At 45.8% G+C, this 24,330-nt stretch overlaps 1 protein-coding gene across 5 annotated transcripts in view; it reads left to right on the top strand.

The window, feature by feature from the left end:
- The window catches only part of LOC106568841 (partitioning defective 3 homolog), a 242,394-nt gene extending 224,941 nt beyond the window's left edge, over positions 1-17,453 (top strand). For all 5 annotated transcript variants that reach the window (XM_014139557.3, XM_014139559.3, XM_014139555.3 and 2 more), the window contains 2 exons: positions 4,594-4,748; positions 14,545-17,453. In XM_014139557.3, coding sequence (XP_013995032.3) covers positions 4,594-4,748; positions 14,545-14,953 — 564 coding nt within the window. In that variant the 3' untranslated portion in view covers positions 14,954-17,453. The remainder of the gene's footprint in view (positions 1-4,593; positions 4,749-14,544) is intronic.
- The last annotated feature ends 6,877 nt before the right edge of the window (positions 17,454-24,330 follow it).

Raw genomic sequence — 24,330 nt, 5'->3', positions numbered from 1 at the left:
CAACTGTAATTTATGTATGCAATATGTAATATGCACAAATTCACATCTGGAAATGACATTTACATTTACATTTAAGTCATTTAGCAGACGCTCTTATCCAGAGCGACTTACAAAATGGTGCATTCACCTTATGATATCCAGTGGAACAACCACTTTACAATAGTGCATCTAAATCTTTTAAGGGGGGGGGGGGGGGGGGTTAGAAGGATTACTTTATCCTATCCTAGGTATTCCTTAAAGAGGTGGGGTTTCAGGTGTCTCCGGAAGGTGGTGATTGACTCCGCTGTCCTGGCGTCGTGAGGGAGCTTGTTCCACCATTGGGGTGCCAGAGCAGAGAACAGTTTTGACTGGGCTGAGCGGGAACTGTGCTTCCTCAGAGGTAGGGGGGCCAGCAGGCCAGTGGTGGATGAACGCAGTGCCCTTGTTTGAGTGTAGGGCCTGATCAGAGCCTGAAGGTATGGAGGTGCCGTTCCCTTCACAGCTCCGTAGACAATCACCATGGTCTTGTAGCGGATGCGAGCTTCAACTGGAAGCCAGTGGAGAGAGCGGAGGAGCGGGGTGACGTGAGAGAACTTGGGAAGGTTGAACACCAGACGGGCTGCGGCGTTCTGGATGAGTTGTAGGGGTTTAATGGCACAGGCAGGGAGCCCAGCCAACAGCGAGTTGCAGTAATCCAGACGGGAGATGACAAGTGCCTGGATTAGGACCTGCGCCGCTTCCTGTGTGAGGCAGGGTCGTACTCTGCGAATGTTGTAGAGCATGAACCTACAGGATCGGGTCACCGCCTTGATGTTAGTGGAGAACGACAGGGTGTTGTCCAGGATCACGCCAAGGTTCTTAGCACTCTGGGAGGAGGACACAAGGGAGTTGTCAACCGTGATGGCGAGATCATGGAACGGGCAGTCCTTCCCCGGGAGGAAGAGCAGCTCCGTCTTGCCGAGGTTCAGCTTGAGCTGGTGATCCGTCATCCACACTGATATGTCTGACAGACATGCAGAGATGCGATTCGCCGCCTGGTTATCAGAAGGGGGAAAGGAGAAGATTAATTGTGTGTCGTCTGCATAGCAATGATAGGAGAGACCATGTGAGGATATGACAGAGCCAAGTGACTTGGTGTATAGCGAGAATAGGAGAGGGCCTAGAACAGAGCCCTGGGGGACACCAGTGGTGAGAGCGCATGGTGCGGAGACAGATTCTCGCCACGCCACCTGGTAGGAGCGACCTGTCAGGTAGGACGCAATCCAAGCGTGGGCCGCGCCGGAGATGCCCAACTCGGAGAGGGTGGAGAGGAGGATCTGATGGTTCACAGTATCAAAGGCAGCAGATAGGTCTAGAAGGATGAGAGCAGAGGAGAGAGAGTTAGCTTTAGCAGTGCGGAGAGCCTCCGTGACACAGAGAAGAGCAGTCTCAGTTGAATGCCCAGTCTTGAAACCTGACTGATTAGGATCAAGAAGGTCATTCTGAGAGAGATAGCAGGAGAGCTGGCCAAGGACGGCACGTTCAAGAGTTTTGGAGAGAAAAGAAAGAAGGGATACTGGTCTGTAGTTGTTGACATCGGAGGGATCGAGTGTAGGTTTTTTCAGAAGGGGTGCAACTCTCGCTCTCTTGAAGACGGAAGGGACGTAGCCAGCGGTCAAGGATGAGTTGATGAGCGAGGTGAGGAAGGGGAGAAGGTCTCCGGAAATGGTCTGGAGAAGAGAGGAGGGGATAGGGTCAAGTGGGCAGGTTGTTGGGCGGCCGGCCGTCACAAGACGCGAGATTTCATCTGGAGAGAGAGGGGAGAAAGAGGTCAAAGCACAGGGTAGGGCAGTGTGAGCAGGACCAGCGGTGTCGTTTGACTTAGCAAACGAGGATCGGATATCGTCAACCTTCTTTTCAAAATGGTTGACGAAGTCATCGGCAGAGAGGGAGGAGGGGGGGGGAGGGGGAGGAGGATTCAGGAGGGAGAAGGTAGCAAAGAGCTTCCTAGGGTTAGAGGCAGATGCTTGGAATTTAGAGTGGTAGAAAGTGGCTTTAGCAGCAGAGACAGAAGAGGAGAATGTAGAGAGGAGTGAGTGAAAGGATGCCAGGTCCGCAGGGAGGCGAGTTTTCCTCCATTTCCGCTCAGCTGCCCGGAGCCTTGTTCTGTGAGCTCGTAGTGAGTCGTCGAGCCACGGAGCAGGAGGGGAGGACCGAGCCGGCCTGGAGGATAGGGGACAGAGAAAATCAAAGGATGCAGAAAGGGAGGAGAGGAGGGTTGAGGAGGCAGAATCAGGAGATAGGTTGGAGAAGGTTTGAGCAGAGGGAAGAGATGATAGGATGGAAGAGGAGAGAGTAGCGGGAGAGAGAGAGCGAAGGTTGGGACGGCGCAATACCATCCGAGTAGGGGCAGAGTGAGAAGTGTTGGATGAGAGCAAGAGGGAAAAGGATACAAGGTAGTGGTCGGAGATTTGGAGGGGAGTTGCAATGAGATTAGTGGAAGAACAGCATCTAGTAAAGATGAGGTCAAGCGTATTGCCTGCCTTGTGAGTAGGGGGGGAAGGTGAGAGGGTGAGGTCGAAAGAGGAGAGGAGTGGAAAGAAGGAGGCAGAGAGGAATGAGTCGAAGGTAGACGTGGGGAGGTTAAAGTCACCCAGAACTGTGAGAGGTGAGCCATCCTCAGGAAAGGAACTTATCAAGGCGTCAAGCTCATTGATGAACTCTCCAAGGGAACCTGGAGGGCGATAAATGATAAGGATGTTAAGCTTGAAAGGGCTGGTAACTGTGACAGCATGGAATTCAAATGAGGAGATAGACAGATGGGTCAGGGGAGAAAGAGAGAATGTCCACTTGGGAGAGATGAGGATTCCAGTGCCACCACCCCGCTGGCTCGATGCTCTAGGGGTATGCGAGAAAACGTGGGCAGACGAAGAGAGAGCAGTAGGAGTAGCAGTGTTATCTGTGGTAATCCATGTTTCCGTCAGCGCCAGGAAGTCTAGGGACTGGAGGGTAGCATAGGCTGAGATGAACTCAGCCTTGTTGGCTGCAGACCGGCAGTTCCAGAGGCTGCCGGAGACCTGGAACTCCACGTGGGTCGTGCGCGCTGGGACCACCAGGTTAGAGTGGCAGCGGCCACGCGGTGTGAAGCGTTTGTATGGCCTGTGCAGAGAGGAGAGAACAGGGATAGACAGACACATAGTTGACAAGCTACAGAAGTGTTGTTTCTTGTATTATTGTCTCCTGTGTCTTTAGAGAACTGTTTCACTTTGATATCCTTTTTCTTCTGTCCTGATTTTCTCTTTCTTTTCTTCTGTTAACTAGATATTCTTTGTTGTTCTTTGTTAGCTAGCTAGCTTCTTCCAAAAGAGTCCCTAGCAACTGCTTAGCAACTGGTAAACAATTCAGCTTGCTAAGATAACTACAATTTTATGAAAAATAGTTATTTTTCAAAAGCCTATCTTCTTTGTTTGTTGCTTGTTTTTTCTCCTATTCAGTCTTGCAGTTTTCTTTTGCTTTTTTCCGATGTACTTCACTCTAAAAACCATGTAAATTTCAATATTTGTAGGAGCTCATTTTTCAGCTGCTGCTGCTCAAATTGGAGTTCCGGAACTTATGACCTTAGCTAGCGATATGGATGGAGATGAGCTAGCTACCTTTTAGGTGTCCATGGCCTGTTCCATGGTCTGGCTGGCGTCGCCATGGCAATAGAGTGCGACAGCACGCCCAACAGCCCAGGTTATGCCAATCAATCCCCGATGATTAAAATGATTCATTAGGTTTAATGTGGGTGTCTCAGAGGTCCTCCCTGAGATGACGGGACAAATCGCTTTATGGCCCTTCCACCACTAGAGCGTGGCACTCTGTATGAATACTTGGCATGGCCCATCAAAGTAATTAGATAGCCTTTGTGTTATGACTGATCCTCAGCCATTACACACACCTCCTCGCTGATGAAAGATGGGGAAGGAGAACGAAGACGTGGTAGTTAGTCATTCCTCGACATGTTTCAATGTGTTCCGTGGAGGATATATGGGATGTGTGACTCAAATGGCACCCTATTCCCATATACAGTGCGCTATGTTTGACCAGGCCCCTGGTCAAAAATGCAGGGTATACTGTAGGGTGCCATTTGGGAGGCATCCGCAAGTAACCTGTCAGGAGGAGCTGGAGATAATTGAATGACGACGCTGTTCCTCCGTGGCGTTCCGTGGCGTGCGCTCTGGCTGTTCAGGACGGTTAATGACCTGTGCTAGGGCGTCAGCCGAGAGGCTTCGTTAACACCTACAGTACTAACATCCATCTCGTCTCATCTCCGTCCACCCTGCGTCACCAGCATGCTCCTCCGTCCTCCTCTCTGTCTGTCAGTCTAACCTCTGTTTGACCTGGCCACGATGAAGGACAAGAGCAGGTCATGTCTTGATGGCTCCTGGTAAGTGTATTGCAGAGCCATATATTTAGAGAGTTTGGTCAACTTTTAGTCCCTTCTATTTATTCGTAGATGTACTGTAAATGCATCCTAATAGATTTGGTCGAATCTCAATGTCCAAACTCTTAAATGTAAGGCTCTGGTGTACTGTATGTGTCGGATAGTTGTGTGTGTTGAATAACCAGGATGTTGGCCCCTCCCTCTTTCAGCCCAACAACACCAACACAGGCCCAAGCCCGTACCAGACAGACGGACAACAGACAGGCCGACACTCTGTGTCTGTAGAGGTGCAGAGACAGAGACAGAGGCAGGAGGAGAGAGACGCCTTCCAACAGGCGCAGAGACAGTACAGCTCCCTGCCACGGTGAGAGAGCGAGGGTGTGTGTGTGTGTGTGTGTGTGTGTGTGTGTGTCTGTGTGTGTGTGTGTGTGTGTGTCTGCGTGTGTGTGTGTGTGTGTGTGTCTGCGTGTGTGTGTGTGTGTGTCTGCGTGCGTGCATCTGCGTAACAGAGAGGGAGAGCGAACACACATAGGCCGTACAATGTTTTCCACGTTCAACATAATCCCAATATTTTTTCAATTTACATTTGAGTCATTTAGCAGACGCTCTTATCCAGTGCGAATTACAGGAGCAATTAGGGTTAAGTGCCTTGTTCAAGGGCACAACGACAGATTTTTCACCTAGTCGGCTCAGGGTTTTGGACAAGCGGTGTTTCGGTAACTGGCCCAACGCTCTTAACCGCTTGGCTGACTGCCGTGACCATGGTATTATGCATTCATATACATAACATCAGCCTGATATTATCAGCCCACATATACAAATGGATCATTCCTGTCAAAGCACAAATCAAATGTTATTGGTCACACACATATTTAGCAAATGCTTGTGTTCCTAGCTCCAACAGTGCAGTAGTATCTAACAATTCACAAAAATATACATACATCTAAAGTAAAAGAATGGAATTAAGACATATATGAATATTAGGATGAGCAATGTCGGAGTTGCATGGACTAAAATACAGTAGAATAGAATACAGTATGTTAACATGATTAAAGTGACTAGTGTGCCATTATTAAAGTGACCATTGATTCCATGTCTATGTACAGTTGCAGTCATTTAAAACTCATTGTTCAACCACTCCACAAATTTCTTGTTAACAAACTATAGTTTTGGCAAGTCGGTTAGGACATCTACTTTGTGCGTGACACGAGTAATTTTTCAAACAATTGTTTACAGACAGATGATTTAATTTATAATTCACTGTATCACATTTCCAGTGGGTCAGAAGTTTACATACACTAAGTTGACTGTGCCTTTAAACAGCTTGGAAAATTCCAGAAAATGCTGTAACGGTTTTCGAAGCTTCTGATCGGCTAATTGACATAATTTGAGTCAATTGGAGGTGTACCTATGGATGTATTTCAAAACCTACCTTCAAACGCAGTGCCTCTTTGCTTGACATCATGAGAAAATCAAAAGAAATCAGCCAAGACCTCAGAAAAAAATTGTAGGCTTCCACAAGTCTGGTTCATCTTTGGGAGAAATTTCCAAACGCCTGAAGGTACCACGTTCATCTGTACAAACAGTAGTAAGCAAGTATAAACACCATGGGACTACGCAGTCATCATAACGCTCAGGAAGGAGACGTGTTCTGTCTCCTAGAGATGAATGAACCTTAGTGCAAAAAGTGCATATCAATCCCAGAACAACAACAAAGGACCTTGTGAAGATGCTGGAGGAAACAGGTACAAAAGTATCTATATCCACAGTAAAACGAGTCCTATATCGACATAGCCTGAAAGGCCGCTCAGCAAGGAAGAAGCCACTGCTCCAAAACCGCCATAAAAAAGCCAGACTACAGTTTGCAACTGCACATGGGGACAAAGATCGTACTTTTTAGAGAAATGTCCTCTGGTCTGATGGAACAAAAATAGAAGTGTTTGGCCATAATGACCATCGTTATGTTTGGAGGACAAAGGGAGAGGCTTGCAAGCCGAAGAACACCATCCCAACCGTGAAGCACGGGGGTGGCAGCATCATGTTGTGGGGTTGCTTTGCTGCAGGAGGTACTGGTGCACTTCACAAAATAGATGGCATCATGAAGATGGAAAATTGTGGATATATTGAAGTGTCATCTCAAGACATCAGTCAGGACGTTAAAGCTTGGTCTTCCAAATGGACAATGACCCCAAACATACTTCCAAAGTTGTGGCAAAGTGGCTTAAGGACAACAAAGTCAAGGTATTGGAGTGGCCATCACAAAGCCCTGACCTCAATCCTATAGAACATTTGTGGGCAGAACTGAAAAAGCATGTGCGAGCAAGGAGGCCTACAAACCTGACTCAGTTACACCAGCTCTGTCAGAAGGAATGGGCCAGAATTCACAACTTTTGTGCGAAGCTTGTGGAAGGCTACCCGAAACGTTTGACCCAAGTTAAACAATTTAAAGGCAATGCTACCAAATACTAATTGAGTGTATGTAAACTTCTGACTCACTGGGAATGTGATGAAAGAAATAAAAGCTGAAATAAATAATTCTCTCTGCTATTATTCTGACATTTCACATTCTTAAAATAAAGTGGTGATCCTAACTGACCTAATACGGAATTTTTACTAGGATTAAATGTCAGGAATTGTGAAAAACTAAGGTGTATATAAACTTCCGACTTCAACTGTATGTAGGGCAGCAGCCTTTAAGGTGCAGGGTTGAGTAACTGGGTGGTTGATGTCCTTGATGATCTTTTTGGCCTTCTTGTGAAGGTGCTGTAGGTGTCCTGGAGGATAGGCGATGTGCCCCCAGTGATGTGTTGTGAAACCGTAGTCTGGGTCTGCGTCCCAAATGACCCCCTATTCTCTACATAATGTACGCTTTTGACCAGAGCCCTAAAGGAATAGGTTGCCATTTGCGATGCAGCCAGGCTGTATCACGTTACCAGCCCCAGTAATCTGACATGATCACACTAATCTGAGATAATGTGGTTACCTTTGATCAACATGATATGTGTGTTATTACAGGAAGTGTTGTGTCTGCCTGTGGCTTATGATTGGCTGAGGGTTTAGAGGATAGTTCATGCTTGTGATTGGCTGAGGGGTTAGAGGATAGTTCATGCTTGTGATTGGCTGAGGGATTATAGGATAGGTCATGCTTGTGTAGTGGGAAGCTGCTAAATGAGCTTGACTGGACTGTACTGTGAATGGTAGATGTGTTGTGGTAGCGATGAATGTGTGTACAGGTGTGTGTGTGGTGGTGGGGGGGGGGGGCAACTGTAATCAGTTTAATTAACTTCAGGGGGTGGTTTTCCCCAGACCCTCCACAATTACAGTACACTAAACTGTCAAGGCCTAGTAGATGTTGAAAACAAGTAGGTCCAACCACATCAAATTGCAAACCTTGCTAGCGACTGTAGAAACTGGAGGAAGCATGTGGTCGAACTGCTCTGCAGCTGAACCATGATACTGTATGCTAACTAGTACAGTCAGTGGTGAGTTTGAACCAAGAGATACATTTTACAGTAACCTGAGATACACTACATGACCAAAAGTATGTCGACACCTGCTCATTCCAAGATCATAGGCATTACTATGGAGTTGGTCCCCTCTTTGATGATATAACTGCCTCTATTCTTCTGGGAAAGCTTTCCACTAGATGTTGGAACATTGCTGCGTGGACTTGCTTCCATTCAGCCACGAGCGTAAGTGAGGTTGGGCACTGATGTTGGGCGATTAGGCCTGGCTTGCAGTTGGTGTTACAATTCATGCCAAAGGTGTTTGATGGGGTTGAGGTCAGGGCTCTGTGCAGGCCAGTCAAGTTGTTCCACACCGATCTCGACTAACCAATTCTGTGTGGACTTCGCTTTGTGCACGGGGGCATTGTCTGAAACAGGAAAGGGCCTTCCCCAAACTGCTGCCTCAAAGTTGGAAGCACAGAATCATCTAGAATGTAATTGAATGCTGTAGCGAAACATTTCCCTTCACTGGAACTAAGGGACCGAGCCCAAACCATGGAAAAACAGCCCAGACCATTATTCCTCCTCCACCAAACTTTAGTTGGCACTGTGCATTTGGGCAGGTAGAGTTCTCCTGGCATCCACCAAACCCAGATTAGTCCGTCGGACTGCCAGATGGTGAAGCGTGATTCATCACTCCAGAGAACGAGTTGCCACTGCTCCAGTGTCCAATGGCGGCGAGCTTTGCACCACTCCAGCCGATGCTTGTCATTGCGCATGGTGATCTAAATCTTGTGTGCGGCTGCTCTGCTGTGGAAATCCATTTCATGAAGCTCCCGACGAACAGTTATTGTGTTGACGTTGCTTCCAGTGGCAGTTTGGAACTCAGTAGTGAGTGTTGAACCGAGGACAGACGATTTGTGCGCACTTCAGCACTCGGCAGTCCCGTTCTGTAAGCTTGTGTGTCCTACCACTTCGCAGCTGAGCCGTTGTTGCTTCGAGACTTTTCCACTTCACAATAACACCACTTACAGTTGACCGGGGCAGCTCTAGCAGGGCAGAAAATTGACGATCTGACTTGTTGGAAAGGTGGCGTCCTATGACGGTGCCATGTTGAAAGTCACTGAACTCTTCAGTGAGGCCATTCTACTGCCAATGTTTGTCTATGGAGATTGCATGGCCGTGTGGTCGATTTTATACACCTGACAGCAACAGGTGTGGCTGAAATGGTCAAATCCATTCATTTGAAGGGGTGTTCACATACTTTTGTGTATGTAGTGTATGTAACAGTAAATCCCCAGTATGCTCTCGACCTTACATTCTCCAGTCAGCAATGACTTATCACCAAGATGTAATCTCCTAGTCTCCGAGCTAGTACTTCATCAATTCTGCTTAATCCTCGGTTGTTGATACAGAATCCCGCTTGTTAAATATTTGAAGAAGCAGCTCTGTTTAAGGCGGAGATTTATTGTACCAATGTCTCCGATGCCTGGTCAAAGAAACATCCTGTGGCTTTGTGGTGTAATTTCATTGTAATTCTATTAAGGCCAGTTGTTTGGATAAACCTGTTTTGTATTATCTTAAGAATCTGATTGTTTACCTTCAAAATGCCATTGGATGACCAGACCACAGGCTTGGAGTAATATGGGGCCTGGTATCAGCTTGTGTGATTTTGATGGATTTCATATGGCCCCAGACACACACACACACACACAACTGCTGCCGTTGGTTGAATGGCTGAATCATGGCCTATGCGTTCAAAAACAGCTTTCATTTCAGATAAAGGTCAGTTTCCTCTTGGTGAAGCTTTGCTAAACAAGGGGTTCCAATTCAAATGCATCATTTGAACAATGACCGTTGTCAATGAAACAACATTGATCACACAGCCAAAGTCATGCCATTTACAGCAGGACCAAAGGGCCTCCCACTGCAACAGCTGCTGTAGCTTTGGTCTCTTTAGAACACTGTCTGTCTATGTGCGTCCCAAATGGCACCCTATTCCCCATATAGTGCACTACTTTTGACCAGAGCCCTATGGTTGTCCACTGAGGGAATGGAATAGTGTGCCATTTGGGACACAGAGAATGTGACTAATGCCACATGTTCCTCCTCCATCCCTCATCTCGCTTTCTCTTTTTACATCATATGTACGGTACTAGCACAATATCTAATGGAGAAGAGATGGCTGGTTTACATTACTCACAGAGAAACAGGCCAATTGTCCTTTTATGTCAATGAAATGAAATCATATGTGGAAGATGAAGAGAGCCGTCTTTTGAAATTGGAGTTGTTCAACCAGGGGTTTAATGTAAATAGTTGGCTTTGTGTTTCAATTTACAGTACCTGTCAAAAGGTTGGACACACCTACTCATTCAAGGGTTTTTTATTTATTTTCGCTATTCTCTACATTATAGAATAATAGTGAAGACATCAAAACTAGGAAATAACACACATGGAATCATGTGGTAAGCAAACAAAGTGTTAAACAAATTAAAATGTATTTTAGATGTTAGATTCTTCAAAGTAGCCACACTTTGCCTTGATGACAGCTTGAGGTTGTCACCTGGAATGCTTTTCCAACAGTCTTGAAGGAGTTCCCACATATGCTGAACACTTGTTGGCTGCTTTTCCTTCACTCTGCGGTCCAACTCATTCCAAACCATTTCAATTGGGTTAATGATAGTCCCAATAAGCGCAAACCAGATGGGATGGCGTATTGCTGCAGAATGCTGTTGTACTCATGCTGGTTACGTGTGCCTTGAATTCTAAATTTTACATTTACATTTACATTTAAGTCATTTAGCAGACGCTCTTATCCAGAGCGACTTACAAATTGGTGCATTCACCTTATGATATCCAGTGGAACAACCACTTTACAATAGTGCATCTAAATCTTTTAAGGGGGGGGGGGGGTTAGAAGGATTACTTTATCCTATCCTAGGTATTCCTTAAAGAGGTGGGGTTTCAGGTGTCTCCGGAAGGTGGTGATTGACTCCGCTGTCCTGGCGTCGTGAGGGAGCTTGTTCCACCATTGGGGTGCCAGAGCAGCGAACAGTTTTGACTGGGCTGAGCGGGAACTGTGCTTCCTCAGAGGTAGGGGGGCCAGCAGGCCAAAGGTGGATGAACGCAGTGCCCTTGTTTGGGTGTAGGGCCTGATTAGAGCCTGAAGGTATGGAGGTGCCGTTCCCTTCACAGCTCCGTAGGCAATCACCATGGTCTTGTAGCGGATGCGAGCTTCAACTGGAAGCCAGTGGCGAGAGCGGAGGAGCGGGGTGACGTGAGAGAACTTGGGAAGGTTGAACACCAGACGGGCTGCGGCGTTCTGGATGAGTTGTAGGTGTTTAATGGCACAGGCAGGGAGCCCAGCCAACAGCGAGTTGCAGTAATCCAGACGGGAGATGACAAGTGCCTGGATTAGGACCTGCGCCGCTTCCTGTGTGAGGCAGGGTCGTACTCTGCGAATGTTGTAGAGCATGAACCTACAGGATCGGGTCACCGCCTTGATGTTAGTGGAGAACGACAGGGTGTTGTCCAGGATCACGCCAAGATTCTTAGCACTCTGGGAGGAGGACACAAGGGAGTTGTCAACCGTGATGGCGAGATCATGGAACGGGCAGTCCTTCCCCGGGAGGAAGAGCAGTTCCGTCTTGCCGAGGTTCAGCTTGAGGTGGTGATCCGTCATCCACACTGATATGTCTGACAGACATGCAGAGATGCGATTCGCCACCTGGTTATCAGAAGGGGGAAAGGAGAAGATTAATTGTGTGTCGTCTGCATAGCAATGATACGAGAGACCATGTGAGGATATGACAGATAAATAAAACCCAGACAGTGTCACCAGCAAAGCACCATCACACCACCTCCTCCATGCTTCACTGTGGGAACTCATCAATCCAAAGGATAGATTTCCATTGGTCTATTGTCCATTGCTCGTGTTTCTTGGCCCAAGCAAGTCTCTTCTTCTTATTGGGGTCCTTTTCGTAGTGGTTTCTTTGCGGCAATTCGACCATGAAGGCCTGATTCACGCAGTCTCCTCTGAACAGTTGATGTTGAGATGTCTGTTAATTGAACTCTGTAAAGCATTTAGTTGGGCTGCAATCTGAGGTGCAGTTAATTGCTGATTTCTGAGGCTGGTAACTCTAATGAAGTTATCCTCTGCAGCAGAGGTAACTCTGGGTCTTCCTTTCCTGTGGCGTTCCTCATGACAGACAGTTTCATTATAGAGCTTGATGGTTTTTGCGACTGCTCTTGAAGAAACTTTTGTTTCTCTTTGCTTATTTGAGCTGTTCTTGCCAATATGGACTTGGTCTTTTACCAAATAGGGCTATCTTCCCCCACCCCCCACCTTGTCACAACACAACTGACTGGCTCAAACGCATTAAGAAGGAAAGAAATTCCACGATAACTTTTAACAAGGCACACCTGTTAATTGAAATGCATTCCAGGTGACTACCTCATGAAGCTGGTTGAGGGAATGCCAAGAGTGTGCAAAGCTGTCATCAAGGTAAAGGGTGGCTACTTTGAAGAATCTCAAATATAAAATATATTTTGATTTGTTTAACACTTTTTTTGCTTACTACATGATTCCTTATGTGTTATTTCATAGTTTTGATGTCTTCACTATTATTCTACAATGTAGGAAATAGTGAAAATAAAGAAAAACCCTTGAATGAGTACGTGTGTCAAAACTTTTGACTGGTACTATATGTTATGGGTTGAAAGAAAGCATATCTACACTGAACTAAAATAGAAACGCAACATTTAAATTGTTGGTCCCAAGTTTCATGAGCTGAAATAAAAGATCTACGAATAATATTTTTCCTTACACGCAAAAAGCTTATTTCTCTCAAATTTTGTGCACAAATGTGTTTACATCCCTGTAATTGAGCATTTCTCCTTTGCCAAGATAATCCATCCACCTGACAGGTGTGGCATATCAAGAATCTGATTAAACAGCATGATCATTACACAGGTGCACCTTGTGCTGGGGACAATAAAAGGCCACTCTAAAATGTGCAGTTTTTTCACAAAACACAATGTCACAGATGTCTCAAGTTTTGAGGGAGTGTGCAATTGGCATGCTTATTGCAGGAATGTCCACCAGATCTGTTGCCAATTGAATGTTAATTTCTCTACCATAATCCACCTCAACGTAATTTTTGAGAATTTGGCAGTATTTCCAGCCGGCCTCACAACCGCAGACCATGTGTATGGCGTCGTGTGGGCGAGCGATTTGCTGATGTCAACTTTGTGAACAGACTGCCCCATAATGGCGGTTAGTTTATGGTATGGGCTGGCATAAGCTACGGACAACGAACACAATTGCATTTTATCGATGGCAATTTGAATGCAAAGAGATACCATGACGAAATTGTGAGGCCCATTGTGGTATCTACGAGCAACAGATGCATATCTGTATTCCCAGTCATGTGAAATCCATAGATTCGGGCATCATTTATTTATTTAGAGTGACTGATTTCCTCATATGAACTGTAACTCTGTAAAATCAATGAAATTGTTGCGTGTTGAGATTATATTTTTGGTCAGTATATTTCTAACCGGTCATCTTCACACAAAGGTCTGGTATCACACACATTTTTCATTATAATGGTTTTCTTCAAATACAGAAATAATCTGGTTTCTTCTTCACAGTTGGTTGATAAATCCACTAATTATGCATGGCTCTGAGACAAAAGCCTGTTCGTTGCAGACCTGGGTTCAAATACTATTTGAAATCTTTCATATACTTTGAGTGTTTGCTCTATCCTGCCTAGAGTGCCAGGTGGGTGGGGTTTACCGTTTAGGGACTATTCTATTGGTCCATCAGACAAGCTCAATCAAGCACGGATTAAGTATTTGAAATTATTTCAAATAGTGTTTGAACCCAGGTCTGGTTCGTTGATGTTATTCAGTCTATTCCATTTCTCCTGCCCCTGAGATAAGCAGTGCTCTAGGCCTGAACACTCATGCATATCATATGGGCTGAACACAGAGAGCTCACAAAGTGCCCAGTCAAGCATGAGTCGGGGTGATGTCACACACACACACATCTGCAGGGCTGACTGACTGTATGTTGTATGGAAGAAGGAGGCTGACAGCTCCTCCGTTTTTAAATACCATGTCAGATTTCTACTGTGAAACCGCCAGAGTGACATAGTGGGTCCGGTTGAGTCTCATTTGCAGCAGGGCTGCTATTACTGCCTGTCAAACCCAATGGGCCTGTCTGTCCTTCACAAAAAGGCTATATGGATGGAAATGGATGTGTCACTGTCCCTCTAGGTTTATGTGTTTCTGTGTTTTTATTGTGTGCTAAATTGCCTATTGGTTATGGGTGGTGCTGGGCTTTGTCTGGTTCGGCCTCTCTGTGGAATCTCCTCTTTCCGAGTCATTGCACCCCTTCTCTTTAAAACCCTCTTAACATCTTCACTCGTGTCTCATCCGTAGAAATAGCATCACCACTGGTACACTCTAAATGGCAGCCTGTTTTATTCCCATGGGTACAGTATAAATAGACGCCAGTCCAGTCCACCCATTATGGGATCATTGGCTTGAATGTGGAATCCCATTCTAGTCATTCTATTTCTGTGGTCTCACCTTTTTCTCTCACTTTCTCACCCTTCTCTTACTGAGTCAATGCACTCTTCCTCTTTAAAACGCTCTTTTCACTCGTGTCTCGCACTACCTTTCATTCACGCTTTCGCCCTCCCTCCGCAGGCAACCCAGGAAGAACCCCAGCTCCATCTCTCAGGACTCCTGGGACAAGGTCTACCCGCCGGGTGATGGCTTCCAGACGGCCAAGGAGAACCCTCGCTACTCTAGCTACAAGGGCTCCAGAAACGGCTACCCGGGGATGAGCGGCGTGAATGCCCGCGTCCTCCTGGAAGCCCAGGAGCTGCTGAGGCAGGAGCAGAGACGCAGAGAGCAGGAGGCCAAAGGGAAGCAGCTACTCCTAGCGCCCCCGCAGGAGCACCCAGGGAACAAAACCTATGACGGGTACTCGGCTCACAAGGACCCTGTGTCGCCTAAGGGCCCCTATAGACAGGACGTACCCCCCTCGCCCTCCCAGCTGGCCAGGCTCAACAAGCTGCAGGGGCCCGAGAAGGGAAGGCCCTTCTACTCCTGAGGGAACAGAGGAAAGGGGAAGGTATAGGGGAAGGGACAGGGCTTCCAAGAGGAGGCCACAATTGGTGGCGATGGATATGGACAACTTGAGGAGCTGCGTAGCATAGAATGGGGAAGCTCCTTCTACTCCTGAGGGGATAGGGATAGGGACAGGCAAGAGGGGGCCACAGTTGTGGAAGACGTGCACAACTTGAGGAGCTGATTAGCCGAGATTGATCTAAGAAGAGTTAGGGACTGCACAGTGGGTGTTTGAAATAATGGCTTACCCTGGACGTGACCTCTTAGTCGTCCATTCAGTCCTAGTCAGTCATGTTCCCCTCCTACAGACTGTTTGTTGTTAAGTGAGACTTTCTGTATTTATGGTCACAATGCTTTCTGGGTAGTAGTGTTGTGTGATTCACAGACATCTGTTACCCTCACGCTCTGACAATCAAACAGATAGGCAAACGGACGTTATTTTAAGCCATGGACAAGTGTGTATGTGTGGGTGTGTGTGCCTTTGTGCATGCGTGCATGTGAGAGAGACCGTGTGTCTGAATGTGAGTGAGCGATGTGCGAGTGTGGTCTCCATCATTGACACTTCCGTTGTGGTCTGGTGTTGTTAACCATGGCTCCGACATGACCTGTCACCCCTGTCCCTTGCCCACCCCTGGCCAGGAAAAACCCCTGGGCTGCCTAGACAGTACTACTCTAACACTAAGTCAAAACAACAATGCTGAGCTTCTATCAGTATTCTATTTATCTGTTTTAATTGTTTTTGTCTTTATGAGAAGCCCCTTCAGTAGTCCCCAGAGGGTTCGAGAAAAGAGAGAGAGAGAGAGTGAAAAGAGAGGGAGTGTGTTAAAGGAGGGGGAGAAGGAGGGCATAGCACTGGTTATTAATGAAGGCCCCTCATAAATGATTCATGTGTGTGTCGTCTCCACAGAGAGTGAGAGAGAGGTCTCTGATCCACTGCCTGGCCTCTCCACTCTGGGCACGGCTAACCTGGCCTGCCTGTCTGCCTGTCTCTGGCTCCATCCTCCCCTCCTCCCCACCTCTCCTCTTCCCCCGTCAGCCCTGCACTGAATTTTTCATCACAAGCCACCTGCTGCCTGCCACAGCCAAAGAACAGAACACAGTCGCAAGAGGCTGCTCCGGAGTGGAGGGCCACATCACAGTTTCGCTCCACAAAGAAACAGAAAGAGAGACAATCGGAATACTGATGCAAGATTTCGGTTTAATCGACCCATCTTCCTTTGTTAATAAAAATATGAAATTGTGTTTGAGTGGTAGTTGCGTTCAGCTGCCGTATAGCTGAGAACTAGTGAGTCACTCTCCTCTTGTATATAATGGGCCTTTAATGTGACGATGCTCGGATGTCTATGAAATGTACAGAATGGTGGAGATGAATGCAACCGAACAAAGGAGAGTGTGGCGAACACACAAAAGGGGAAAAAAAAGAAAATGACTGGCGTATGTACTCTGTGTCGCCTCGTGGTATACTATAACAGAAGTGTCTGGCACCTCGCTGCTTTGGAGATGTGCTTCAATGTGTTCTCCCTACGCCAAGTACAGTCATATGAAATGCATTAGCTTCCATTTGTGAGTTAACGCAGATTGCGTCCCAAATGGCACCCTATTCCCTACATAGTGCACTACTTTTGACCAGATCCCTATGGGTGAGCTAAATAGTTTGAGTGCCATTTGGGACTCAGGCCATGGTGTGAGAGAGTGAACTCCCTGTATCAGCTGTTGAACATGTCTAACATGGAAATAAGAGTGTTATGTCGTCTGCTCTGCAGTACTTTGCCAATGTCTGCAGTCTGGTGGGAATCTGTTGTCTGGTGTCCATTGCTAGCCTGGGTCCAGATCTGTTTGTGCTGTCTAGTTAACGTCTACGGTCATCGTTGTTAACAAGGGTGTAGGATGAAATTCCCTCGGCCTAGTCGCTGATCTTGGGTCAGTTTTGCATTTCCCCCACTAATGGTTAGGATTGGGGGAGGGGAAAGCTGATCCTCGATCTGTACCTAGGGAAAACTCTAGCCCGGATGCAATTAACAAGACGGCACAAACAGACCTGGGACCAGGCTAGTTCATGGCTAGGTTCAGAGGTCTATAATAAGTGCCTGAGGAGGGAAAACAATGTGGTCAGATCCTTTTTGTAGCTAACTGACACACCATTACACCAAGTATTTTTCACATACCGTTTGAATCTCTTCGGTACAGTATGTCATGATTGTTTTGGGGTACTTTTGTTTCCCTGAAAAGCTTTCGTTGTTTGGTTCTAGTTTTTTACAGTGAAAGTTAAAATAAGCCTCTGCATAGGTGATCAGTGTATTTGTATCCCGTCTGACTTCACAATGCTGTATGTATCATGACGTTTAAAGTATAAAGCTATTGTAAGCACAGTGCAATTGTTTTTCAGACTTTGACCTGATATATTTAGAAATGTATACAGACCTTGTTCCTGTACATATCACATTTAAAATAAAAGGAGGCTGGTTTCAACCTGTTTACAACTCTTTCTGGGATGTATTCTATTCTTCATCTTGTCCTTTTGAAAAATGAACTGGCAGTGGTATCAGGTTCAGGAATCCTCATTAGTAGCAGTGAGTCTGGTTTCATCCACTCTTGAATCTTTAATATGCTTTTGGCTTCTTTATCATTAGGCTATTGTAGTTCTAGCTTCAAATCTTGAATTTTAATAGAGCGCTGTGCATATGTATGGCCTGTATGATTGTCTGTGTGTACATGCCTTAGTGCCTGCGTGTCAGCGTTTGCATTGACAATGCAGTTAGTATGCTTTTGTAATCCCTCTGTGTTTCCTGTTGTTAATTATAGTCATTCTTAGTGTCTCTCATAAGGGACTTGTTGAATGACACTGGCTACTGTGTGTGTTACTAGGGTTAAAGTTAGCATTCTAAACAAATACCATTAAGCCATTTCGGGCGGGGGGGGGCTTTCTTGAAACGGAGAGATGAGAGCGGAGGAAAAAAGAAGTGGAAGGAGAGAAATCCTTCCGTCTCATCCTGTTTTTTTTATCTTCATAGCTTTGTGTGCTCTTTCATTGAGTGATAAAATAATGCCACAGAGAGAGTCGTGTCCTCATGCTGTTGTCTAAGCCTCCGGCCAGAGAAGGAGTTGTCGTCAACCTTCAGTCTTTTCCTGTTTGACACTTCTAGAGGAAACCGAAATATGTATTATTGCGTAGTTCAGGTCTGTTTGATCCCCTGCTATGGATGTGTCACGACAATGACTGACTTTGTTGTTTAGAATATGAGACAAGACTTTCACACGTTATTTTGCTTTATTTTCAAACGCAGGACTGACTACTGCGTCGTATTTACTAGGAACCAAATGGAAGCAAACGGGCCAAAACGAGGAGGGACCTACCTGGATTTGTCTATTAATGGAAAACTTTTCACATTTTGTTACACTACAGCCTTATTCTAAAATGGATGATTTTTCCCCCCGTTCAATCTACACACAATACCCCATAATGACAAAGCAAAAACAGGTTTTTATACATAAAAAACATTTACATAAGTATTCAGACACTTTACTCAGTACTTCGTTGAAGCACCTTTGGCAAAGTATACAGCCTCGAGTCTTCTTGGGTATGACATGACAAGCTTGGCACACCTGTATTTGGGGAGTTTCTCCCATTCTTCTCTGCAGATCCTCTCAAGCTCTGTCAGGTTGGATGGAGAGCGTCGCTGCACAGCATTTTCAGGTCTCTCCAGATATATTTGATCGAGTTAAAGTCCGGGCTCTGTGTGGGCCACTCAAGGACATTCAGAGACTTGTCCTGAAGCCACTCCTCCGTTGTCTTGGCTTGGTGCTTAGGGTCGTTGTCCTGTTGGAAGGTGAACCTTTGACACAGTCTGAGTTCCTGAGCGCTCTGGAGCAGGTTTTCATCAAAGATCTCTCTGTACTTTGCTCTGTTCATCTTTCCCTCGAACCTGACTAGTCTCCCAGTCCCTGCCGCTGAAAAACATCCCCACAGCATGATGCTGTCACCACCATGCTTCACCGTAGGGATGGTGCCAGGTTTTCTCCAGACGTGAGACTTGGCATTCAGGCCAAAGATTCTTGTTTCTTATGGTGTAAGAGTACTTTAGATACCTTTTTGCAAACTCCAAGCGGGCTGTCATGTGCCTTTTACTGAGGAGTGGCTTCGGTCTAGCCACTCTACCACAAAGGCCTGATTGGTGGAGTGCTGCAGAGATGGTTGCCCTTCTGGAAGTTTCTCCCATCTCCATAGAGAAACTCTGGAGCTCTGTCAGAGTGACCATCGAGTTCTTGGTGACCTCCCTGACCAAGGCCGTTTGACCAGGCTGCCAGCTCTAGGAAGAATGTTTCCAAACTCATTCCATTTAAGAATGATGGAGGCCACTGTGTTCTTGGGGACCTTCAATTCTGCAGAAATGTTTTGGTACCCTTCCCCAGATCTATGCGTCGACACAATCCTGTCTGAGCTCTACGGACAATTCCTTTGACCTCATGGCTTGGTTTTTGCTCTGACATGTACTGTCAACTGTGGGACCTTTATATAGACAGGTGTGTGCCTTTCTAAATCATGTCCAATAAATAGAATGTACCACAGGTGGACTCCAATCAAGTTGTAGAAACATCTCAAGGGTGATCAATGGAAACAGGATGCACCTGAGCTCAATTTCGAGTCTCATTGCAAAGAGTCTGAATGCTTATGCAAATAAGCTATTTCTGTTTTTTATTTTTAATACATTTGCAAAAATTTCTCAAACCTGTTTTCGCTTTGTCATTATGGGGTATTGTGTTCAGATTGCAGATTTTTTTTTATTTATTCAATCCATTTTAAAATAAGGCTGTAACGTAACAAATTTTGTAAAAAGTCAAGGGTGTGTGCACTAATGAATAAAACCCAGATGATAGACAGCTGATTGACAATGGACCCTACCTGCATAAAAAACAAAAATAACATCCACCATAGTTTCCAAACCTATAGTAGATTTTGCCCTTACACATTCTTGTCCATGATAGTAAAGGTATATCCATGTGTGGTTGAGTTCCTCTCAGAACAGCATGTTGTTGCTGCAGATGCCTTTTCCCGAGTTACAACATTCCGAGCATCGCCCAACATCGCCACGCTGAGGTAAAGGTCATCCAGGGTCCCAGAGAGGTCACAGGGTTCACCCTCAATTGGTGTTTAGCTCACAGGATACACAGCCTGCTTTGATTAAACTCCTTTGATACACATCATACCTTTACACTCATATGTATACACATCATATGACATTTCATCACAAGTCTAAAAATATAAATACAATATAAACGAACATTTGGCGTAAAACAGCTAATGAGCGCTGCCTCTTATAAGGCAAGCAATGATTCATTTTACAACATTCTAGAATTCACATGCAAGGGACCATCCAAAAACAGCTAATTCACAGTCAAGGGACCATCCAAAAACGGCTAATCCACATGCAAGGGACCATCCAAAAAGGGCTAATCCACATGCAAGGGACCATCCAAAAAGGGCTAATCCACATGTAAGGGACCACCCAAAAAGGGCTAATCCACATGCAAGGGACCATCCAAAAAGGGCTAATCCACATGCAAGTGACCATCCAAAAAGGGCTAATCCACATGCAAGGGACCATCCAAAAAGGGCTAATCCACATGCAAGGGACCACCCAAAAAGGGCTAATCCACATGCAAGGGACCATCCAAAAAGGGCTAATCCACATGCAAGTGACCATCCAAAAAGGGCTAATCCATATGCAAGGGACCATCCAAAAAGGGCTAATCCACATGCAAGGGACCACCCAAAAAGGGCTAATCCACATGCAAGTGACCATCCAAAAAGGGCTAATCCACATGCAAGTGACCATCCAAAAAGGGCTAATCCACATGCAAGGGACCATCCAAAAAGGGCTAATCCACATGCAAGGGACCACCCAAAAAGGGCTAATCCACATGCAAGGGACCATCCAAAAAGGGCTAATCCACATGCAAGTGACCATCCAAAAAGGGCTAATCCACATGCAAGGGACCATCCAAAAAGGGCTAATCCACATGCAAGGGACCATCCAAAAAGGGCTACTCCACATGCAAGGGACCATCCAAAAAGGGTTTATCCACATGCAAGGAACCATCCAAAAAGTGCTAATCCACATGCAAGGAACCATCCAATGGGTCTATCTCTTGTTCTATATTGTAGCTGTTTTCAGCCCAGGCTCACGCAGCAGCAGTCTTGGTGTGGACTGAGGCTTATAAAAGTGTTTGTATCCCAGCCGTAGGTGCTGCCACATCATTACTCATATGCTTAACAGCTCTCGCTGAGCATTTAGTGCTCTCCTCTCCCCTTAACCCCCAGCCACACCACAGATCACTTCATGGATCGCTTCTCTATGAAGAGCTGTAGAACATACACTGGGCTCTAAAACTGCCTATTTCACCATTATTCTCACATCATGGTAGAGTTAGTGGGGTTGATTACACCCCATCCTTCTGTTACGCTGTTACACAGTTATTCTGTTACACAGTTATGCTGATGAACACGTCAGACCTGGGTTCATACACTTTGAAATTTGAAATACTGTCTCTGTGCTTGATTGAGCTTGCCTGTTTTAATGGAACCAATGTAGAAGTCGCAACAGTGCAAACCCTTGCCACCTGGCACTCCAAGCAGGCTAAAGCCAACGCTCAGAATTATTTGGAAGATTTCAAATAATATTTGAACCCAGGTTTGGAACATGTTGGGAGGTCGGGTGGGTCGCTGCAGTAAGGGCTGTTCTAAGGTGACACCTGTTTCTTGCCTATGTTTTCTCTGTGATGGATGGGGTCTTTATGGGTGACGCATCCTTCAGGAATTCCAAGAGGAAGCTGTCCTAGTCACGGGAGGAAACTGGAACATAAATTCTGAAGGAGACAAAGGATATGTCCCAAATGCACCCGTATTCCCTATATAGAGCACTTCTTTTGACCAGGGCACTATGGGCCCTGGTCAAAAGTAGTGCACTACATACGGAATAGAGTGCTATTTGGGGCTCAGACAAAGGAAACCAATAGGTGGAAGCAATTTTAGGTATTTTGTTTGTGCGGTATAGTATGCACAGCCTTCTGCCTACTGTTCTTGACTAGTGGGGAGGTAAGAAAAGCACATGGCGGATAAATGACTCCCTGAATCCTAAAGGCATTTATACTCCAATACGATTCACCCAGCGTCTCTCTGTCAAATGCACCATGAAATGGCTCTGACATGCCCCAGTTAGCGAATTAAATCCTTCCGCCCTGGATCTCTGTCTGACGGACATTGGAGCTCTCAGATACTGGCTGGCATGTTCTTCAGTCATAGTGTCCCAAATGGCTCCCTATATAGGGCAGTACTATGTCAAAATTAGTTAAAACTACATGGGGAATATGGTGCCATTTTGAGTGCCCACCCAGCCTGGGTTGTTTACCCTTTAGAGAGTTTCCCTTCCTATAGATGGCTAGAGTTTTGACTAAATAATGTCATGGTCATGCACTCGGTGACAGATTTCATACGCAGGCAGTGGCTTTGGCCTTTCCCAAACAACAACAACAGGCCTCCTGTATTGACAACTGGATGTCCTGGGTGGGTAAGGAGTGTGAAAGTGTAATATCTGTTACAGTGTATTTGTAATGTCTGTTACAGTATATTTGTAATATCTGTTACAGTATATTTGTAATGTCATTTGTAATATCAGTAACAGTATATTTGTAATATCTGTTACAGTATATTTGTAATATCTGTTACAGTATATTTGTAATATCTGTTACAGTATATTTGTAATGTCATTTGTAATATCAGTTACAGTATATTTGTAATATCTGTTACAGTATATTTCTAAAGTTTTTGTGGCTCCATGGTAATGGGGATCCAAATAATGTATGGAGTGTAGGATGAAGAGGCAATCAGCAGTTGCTACATCCATTTTTTGACATAAATTAATGATATGTAGTCATTGATTGTTGAAGAATATAACTTAGAAATGCCTCATGAGCTTGGTTCAACTTACGTAACCCATTTGAACCCAAAATAAAATTTTGTTATACTCCAATGTTTGTAAACAATGTTATTGTAAATGAACACTATAGCCTCACTATGTTCACAACCATCATGTTGACATCTTGGATTGTCCTTGCATCTATAGCTCTGTCTATGAATTTAAATGTTTACATTTCCCCAGCCCTATCCCTCAGCTTAAAAAAAAATTATAATAATAATTTTACCCCCTTTTCATGATATCCAATTGCGATATTATCTCATAGCTGCAACTCCCCAACGGTCTGGGGAGAGGTGAAGGACAAATCATGCGTCCTCTGAAACATGACCCGCCAAGCCGCGCTTCATAACACCCGCTCGCTTAACCCGGAAGCCAGCTGCAGCAATGTGTCGGAGGAAACACAGACTGATGACCGAAATCAACCTGCAGGTGCCTGGCCCGCCACATGGAGTCGCTAGAGCTTTCTAAAGTGGAAGTTGGAAAGTTATATTTGAGTGTCATTGAGTGTTCATTCCAATCTCCTTTGCATTAGCATAGCCTCTCCTGTAGCCTGTCAACCATGTGTCTGCCTATCCCTGTTCTCTCCTCTCTGCACAGGCCACACAAACGCTTCACACCGCGTGGCCGCTGCCACTCTAACCTGGTGGTCCCAGCGCGCACGACCCACGTGGAGTTCCATGTCTCCGGCAGCCTCTGGAACTGCCGGTCTGCGGCCAACAAGGCAGAGTTCATCTCAGCCTATGCTACCCTCCAGTCCCTCGACTTCTTGGTGCTGACGGAAACATGGATTACCACAGAAAATACTGCTACTCCTACTGCTCTCCTCGTCTGACCACGTATTCTCGCATACCCCAAGAGCATCTGGTCAGCGGGGTGGTGGCACTGGAATCCTCATCTCTCCCAAGACATTCTCTCTTTCTCCCCTGACCCATCTGTCTATCTCCTCCTTTGAATTCCATGCTGTCACAGTCACTAGCCCATTCAAGCTTAACATCCTTATCATTTATCGCCCTCCAGGTTCCCTTGGAAAGTTCATCAATGAGCTTGACGCCTTGATAAGTTCCTTTCCTGAGGATGGCTCACCCTTCACAGTTCTGGGTGACTTTAACCTCCCTACGTCTACCTTTGACTCATTTCTCTCTGCCTCCTTCTTTCCACTCCTCTCCTCTTTTGACCTCACCCTCTCACCGTCCCCCCCTACTCACAAGGCAGGCAATACGCTTGACCTCATCTTTACTAGATGCTGTTCTTCTACTAATCTCACTGCAACTCCCCTCCAAGTCTCCGACCACTACCTTGTATCCTTTTCCCTCTCGCTGTCCTCCGACACTACTCACTCTGCCCCTACTCAGATGGTATTGCGCCGTCGCAACCTTCGCTCTCTCTC

The sequence above is a fragment of the Salmo salar genome, chromosome 14 (genome assembly GCF_965601325.2).
Source record: "Salmo salar chromosome 14, fSalSal1, whole genome shotgun sequence".
Lineage (NCBI taxonomy): Eukaryota > Metazoa > Chordata > Actinopteri > Salmoniformes > Salmonidae > Salmo > Salmo salar.
This window is presented reverse-complemented; position numbering and strand designations above follow the sequence as displayed.